General features: G+C 37.5%; 1 protein-coding gene across 1 annotated transcript in view; it reads left to right on the plus strand.

Annotated features, from left to right (window-relative positions):
• Positions 1 to 6,908, plus strand: part of KIFAP3 (kinesin-associated protein 3) — a 69,147-nt gene that overhangs the window by 3,335 nt on the left and 58,904 nt on the right. Inside the window, exons 6-11 of the mRNA XM_009320713.1 lie at positions 411 to 552; positions 2,111 to 2,210; positions 2,944 to 3,068; positions 3,535 to 3,633; positions 4,341 to 4,519; positions 6,866 to 6,901. Of these exons, the coding sequence (XP_009318988.1) occupies positions 411 to 552; positions 2,111 to 2,210; positions 2,944 to 3,068; positions 3,535 to 3,633; positions 4,341 to 4,519; positions 6,866 to 6,901 (681 nt within the window). The remainder of the gene's footprint in view (positions 1 to 410; positions 553 to 2,110; positions 2,211 to 2,943; positions 3,069 to 3,534; positions 3,634 to 4,340; positions 4,520 to 6,865; positions 6,902 to 6,908) is intronic.

The raw sequence follows: 6,908 nt of genomic DNA on the forward strand, positions 1-6,908 counted from the left end.
TGCGGGGGGGGGGGTTGCTTCTTGTTTTTTAAACAAAGAACTTGGTTTGGAAATATTGCACAATGGAATAAAAATAATCTCCATAAAGGGTAAAATATTTGACTTGTATACTTCCCGCTCCAACTATAGCACGCAGCAGGACAGCAAGTGAGGTCTGGAACATCGGACAGGATACAGGGAGTCATGTCTGAGCATCCTTTGTTTTTTGTAATTAAATCTTCTCAAATTTCCTGGTGTTCGTTGGCAGTGATTCTGGATGTGTTGATTTTTTTTTTCCCTTGTATTTTATTTTTTCCTAAGATCTTAAAGCTGTGCGCTCTTTTGTCTTGGAATTGAATAACATTGTGATTGATTGTCTTGAATTGACATCTCTCTCTCTGTGTGAAACCCCTGCTTACGACTGCTTTCAGATTGATGAAGTTGCCAATATCAATGACATGGATGAATACATTGAGTTACTGTATGAAGACATTCCTGACAAGGTGCGCGGCTCTGCCCTCATCCTGCAGCTGGCTAGGAATCCTGATAATTTGGAAGAACTGCTTATCAATGGTAACTTTAAAACCCAATGGTAACTTCTCTTAATGTTATGCTGTTTATTTGTGGTGCTTTCTTCTCAAGAGAAAAGTAGTTTACGTTTAATTTGGGATTTTCTGTAGTTTGCTAGGCTTTGCTTCTCAGTACATAATAAGCTGGCTGTGAAAGCCCAGTTGGATCTCTCTACAAATGGATGCTTCTTAGGTGGGCCTAACATACAAATCTTCCTGGCTTCAATAGGCTTCAGCTGTTTTTTCTCATCCTAGTTATTTTGATGCTAAATTAACTTCAGTTGGCATTGCTGCTGGAGATGAGAGAATGTAGAGCTGTATCCTGAAGATCAGGAAGCTTGCTTTGAAAATGGGATTTGCAGGCTAACATAAGTATAGGTGTCCCATTTCCAAGGGAATTAATAAATTGAATGTGAGTGCATCACCAAAGTATTTCTCTAGCACCCCATACTCTTCTTGCTTATGGATCCATTTGAAAATCTTATCAGAATGCATGATACGATGTTCACATTGCTCTCATTTTGTCTGTGTACATATGTGCTGTGCCACATGCATTTTGAGAGCTACATCAGTGTGGAATAGTGTGTGTTTGTAAATATGTATGCGTACATGTATATACATTCTCATTTCCCATTGCCCCCTCTCTTTGGGGGGCGAAAAAAGGACCTTATAGTCTATAAAGGTGTCAGACAAAAGATAAAGGCAATCCAGACCAGACCTCCAAAGTGATGGCAGGTACATGTCTTGTTAATTTAGTCATTTTTTTCCTTGCCCCCTTTCTCTTTCACTGAGCCCTTTTACCCCCACATTCCTCGAGTAAATGATGACTTCAATATGTACTCTACCCATCCTGCAACATCAGCAAGGAAGATTATTCAAAGAATTGGAATTAGGAGGGGAATGGTAAGCCATCAAATAATGGCTTGTCCCCATGAGTTGTTGTGAATATTCTGTTGCTTGAAATTGCCAGTTGCTGCTTTTCTCATTCTGATCATGTAACATGGTGTACGTGAAGGGGGACTAGATAGGGAAAAGAGAATGGAAAAGATAAGTGATTCAGAGAGGAAAAGTAAGCTGAAGTATGACAAAATATAAACCAAATTATTAAATAATACAAAGCTGCTACAGGAGGAAAAAATAAATAGAAAGAAGTGGATGAAAAATGATAGTTGTCAAGGTAGAATTTAAAGGGGATTTGGAAGTGAACGTGGTAATGTTTTAGGTAGGGGCCACAGTGTAGTATGAAACATACAGTTGGCAGAGGCCACAAATCTTAAGGTTAGTGGTAGTTTTAAGATGACGTTAGTGATTGGTTGCAGTTTCCTTGCATGTTGCCTCTTCTTAGGGTTTGTGACTGGATGACCACCCAGGGTATTCTCTATTTTAGTACTGTCTCCAAACAGAACTTGTGAACAGTGTTACATGTTAAAGTGAGGTACCTCTGAAAATCTTCATTAGAAAACTGATAGATGTAGAATAAGGTGTATTCAAGTTCTGAGTCTCACAAGACAAAAGGACGGAGGTGAAATGCTGATTCTCATCTAAATCTTGTTTCACTTCAGAAACTGCCCTGGGTGCATTGGCTAGAGTGCTGAGGGAAGACTGGAAACAAAGCGTGGAACTTGCTACCAATATAATTTATATTTTCTTCTGCTTTTCAAGGTGAGTGCAGAGTCCCTGTGTATAGGGACATAAGGAACTTTGCTTAGTGGCTTTTCAGTTGTTTTCTGCACTGCACTACAAAACCTCACTGAAACAGGAAAAAAATTTGGTGAGACGGAAACGCACTTTTTATAAAGGACAAAACTGAGGCACGAAAAGAACCCTCATGGTGAGGCAGTGTGTAGTAGAGCTGGGAAGAAACTAGTAAGGATTCTGACCCATAGCTTATAGGCTGAGCTGCCCCTTTTTATTTCCCTCAGCATTCCTACAGGGAAGAAACGGTATTCAAAACTGAAGTGAGTGCTTGCTCTTATTTAGATATGCCAGTGTTTCAGCATACCCTGCCTAGAAATAATTCAAATGGAATTTGCGTTGCAATTTGATTTTAGACCTCTATTATATTTCTGGTGAGTAGAGGGTCCTCTGAAGCACTTAATATAAAAACATTTTCCTTTATGCATGAAAATTGCAATGTGTTTTTGTTTTGACTTGGAACAACATACTGTTGCTTGTCCTTCTACAAGTTTGGGAAAAATAATCATGTTTTCAGGAATTGTTTTTGTTTTGAAATAATTTTCCAATAGAGAAGTGTTATAATGGGGCACAGAGTAAATACCTTTTTTTAATACTTCATGTGGTGCAGTGTTGGGACATTGCTGCCATAGATGTCAAAACAGATTTGGGGTTGTTTGCATTTATTTTTTTCCTCACAGGTGTTTTTTCTTCAATGTAGTTTTTCGCAGTTTCATGGAATAATCACACACTACAAAATTGGAGCTCTGTGTATGAATATCATAGACCATGAACTGAAGAGACATGAGCTTTGGCAGGAAGAACTTGCTAAAAAGAAGAAAGCTGATATCCTTTTCATATGCTGGGGCAGCTTGATGGATTCTGACTTGATTTGACAGCTGTTGTTGAGTTACGTGAGATGAGCATACAGCAACTCCTGTGAAAGCAGTAGAATTTACTAGAAAGTGCAAAATATAATTGCAGATAGGAAAAAGACCAAGAGTGAGACGTTTGGGCTGCTGAAGAGATTAAGCTGAAGTTACTAAAACAACACAAGAAAAAAAAATGTTTTATTTTATCAGCAGTATGTCTTAGGAACATTTTTGCTGACTATTAGGATGTAATCCAGGACTAGGAGGAAGAAAAAAAAATCATGCAGTAGATTACAGGTGGAACAAGCTGTTGCTGAGGTAGGATCTTTACACTGACTATTCCATAGATCTCTTTATTACTGATTGAATAACACCTTTGAGGACAATAGTCATCTAGACTGTATAACTTTTATCTGAGCTCCTTAACTTCTGCAATTTACTTGATGAAGATCCTGAAAATCAAACCCTGAAAAAGGACTATGAGAAAACTTATAAGAAGTATCAAGGGCTGGTTGTCAAGCAGGAACAGCTACTCAGAGGTACCAAATCCAAATAGCAAATGGTTTCCTTGTTGGTGAGTGTGGTTAGAGAGTTCTATTGGATGCTTGTTATAACCAGGATGTCTTAAACATACTGAATGTGTGGATGAATATGGAAGAGCATTGCCAAAGAATAGGGAGAAGATGAGTACTTCATCAGATTGTTTGACAGTATGCTAACAATTTTTAAAGTGATCTGTCAGTCTTAGGAAGAATAGCAGGAGTGATCCACTTAACATCATGAGCAAAGAAAAGTTGGTTTGGGAGGAGTTGAGTATTTTGGTTTTGTACGTTTGATTTGGGTTTTTTAACTTAGCCTAACTTAGCCTGTATCTGACTCAAGTGGAAGAGCTTTCACTCTATCAGTTTTTGTGCTAAATTACACTTAATGTTAGATTGAAATGATCTGAGTGGCAAAGCTTTCCTGGGAAGGGCTTTTTAATGGTTCTCATTGGAATTGAAAGTACAAAAATATAAAAAGCTTCTAGTGATCATAATTTTTTTTCAAAGCCACTATTAGAATTCATCATCTTAATGCTTTCTAAACAGGAATAAAAAGCATTCATGGTCAGTTTCCTTCAGAATGCATTGGGAAGGGAATAGATTGCTTCTGAAAGTCTTGTCTTAAGCACTTAATGTGTATATAGAGACTTGTTTAGTTCTGTTATCTTTGATCTGTTGGTATGATTTGTATTGGACTTTGTTAGTTGCGCTTTACCTGCTCCTAAATCTTGCTGAGGATACTCGCACTGAGTTGAAGATGAGAAACAAGAACATTGTCCATATGTTAGTGAAAGCACTGGACCGTGATAATTTTGAGCTGCTTATCCTGGTTGTATCTTTCTTGAAGAAACTCAGCATTTTTATGGAGAACAAAAATGATATGGTAAGGCTCATAGCATGCTACTGCAATATTGGAAGGGTATGGACTCTGAAAACTTTGTGTGGTTGGAGGGAAGAGGAAGACATCTTTGTCCCCACCCTAAATATCCATGGCACTGATTATCCTCTTTTGTTACTAGTAAAATGAGTAAAAGAAAACAAGTACAACATCCAGCCATAACATACTGCAAAAATTTTTGAAAGACTGTCATCTCAAGCAGTGAAGCTACCTCAAAATATGATACATAAAATTCCAAATTTTGAAGTCAGCACCCCAAAGTCTTGTCACACCCCCACTTCTGGAGATGCCCATGACCCTTCCCCCAAACTAGGCTCTTTTGACAACATATTATTCTCTGCCATGTATTGTCTTGGAAAGAGAGGTAGTTATCCTTTTGCAGTTTGCTAGACTAGTTTACTTATTTCCTAGGTCAGCTTCAAAGGCACTTCACAACTGTTCCTTCATGCTGCCAGTAGCTCCTGAGAATTGGAGGCGGTGTTATTCTTCATAAGCCTTTTTTTAGGTGAAGTCTCAAACTTCTGAAATTGTATCTTTTTTTTTCATGACTTTAAGCTCTAGCCAAGTATCTCCTTTACTGGTTTCCCAATGGCTTTTAGTAGATACATGCCTTCACTTGTGTGCTTTTATGCCAGTTTGTTAAAAGAAAATAATAAATTTTCCATATCCAAGAGGTAATCTGAGATTAATGTTACACTTAGATTGTGACAAGAAAAGATCTGTGTAAATGCAGTAGAAAATTAATTGCATCTTTGTTACTGGAACTGTGCATATGCATGCGAATGACTGAACACTGCAGACAAAGAGGTATCTCCCTTATTTATGTATGGGTATCCTATTTCTTAACAAAGTCAGACACCAAGCATGCATTTTTGGGGGAATGTGGACTGTTTATCAGGTGATTGGTCATTGATTTAGTTTATACTTGTGTAGTGCCCTGAAGGACTTTATTAGGAAAATAAGGATTAGCTGTCCAGCCCACTGATTTGCTGGCACACTTCCCACATTCCATTTGATTTAGTGGAAAGACAAATGAAGTTGTTGAATTTATTTTATTGCAGAGTGTTTTAACAGTTTTGAAAAGACTTTTAAAAAGGTTTGTATGTATGCTTCAGGTCAGCTGTCTGTTTGAGCATTTCTTACTGATAATAAAGACGATAATTTTTTCTCCACAGTATTGTTAAGGAAAGCTACCAGTGAAGGAGGTGTTCTAATATTTGTATTGGGCAATAACACAAAAATGTCGAAAGCAAAATGAATCAAGATGAGTTGTGCAATGCCTGATTCTAAGTAAAACTGAATAATCCACATGTATTTATAGCACATTCTCTCCTTTGGTATTCAAGTGCCATATTAAATTCAAAGCAGTGAAGTAGGAGTTCTTGCTATCTGATTGTTCTTGATTAAAGGTATCCAGTCATGGCATATTGCACTATGCCATGTGGGGAGAGCTGTAGTTTCTTTTCTTAGTATTCATTCTGTGTGTATTTATAACTGGAAGGCTAGTTACATATATGCAGAAGCTTGAAGAATACGAAGTAATTTTATGTGCCTCCTTCTGGCCAAAGAAGATTCTGAGAAACAAAGAACGAATGCATTTAAAAGATTATGTCAAATAAAAGCAGAGAAATGTTGCTTAAAAGATGATAAAAACTTTCTGAAGTCTTGCCAGTCAACGCTCAGATGTCTTTTCTGGCTGGTAAAGTGAACATGATCTCAGGAACTGATACCACTTCTCAGTTCCTGGATTCCACTTTTTAATTTGAAAGTGATACATGTTTCAAGATGACTCTCATGCTTTTATTAAATTAACGTACAGGACAGCATGCCTCTTCTGAGAGCACATGCGAAGTTCTGTCTAGGGGTTCATTTGAAATTCATAATGAAAGGTCTCAAATTCTTTTTGGATGCCAATTTTCTGTCTTTCTTGGTTGGGTATATCTTTGACTGTAATGTCAGTTGCTCCAGGGTTGCTTGTGTTTAAGTTTAAATGAGTTCCCCCCCCCACCCCCCAATCTAGTCTTGCAAGTGTAGTCTTGACCACATTCTTGCAGTATTCCAACTGTGAGGAATATTTCCAAGACATCTGAACTGTTCGGTTCAAAAACTTTTTTAATCAACATTACGCAGTAACCCAATCTAGAAGACTTCAACCACAGAGACATAAGCAAAACTGCTTCAGATGAAAATGCATTGACAGTCACTGTTATGGGTACAAATTGGATATGTATTTGCATACATGTGAATACATAACACACTGAGAGGGCTTTTACATTGACAACAAAGCTAAGTTTGGATGGATTATGGATTTTTCTTTTTCTTGATATACAGGTTGAAATGGATATTGTTGAAAAACTTGTGAAAATGGTACCCT

This window comes from Pygoscelis adeliae, unplaced genomic scaffold, assembly GCF_000699105.1.
Source record: "Pygoscelis adeliae isolate BGI_AS28 unplaced genomic scaffold, ASM69910v1 Scaffold402, whole genome shotgun sequence".
Classification (NCBI taxonomy): Eukaryota; Metazoa; Chordata; class Aves; order Sphenisciformes; family Spheniscidae; genus Pygoscelis; species Pygoscelis adeliae.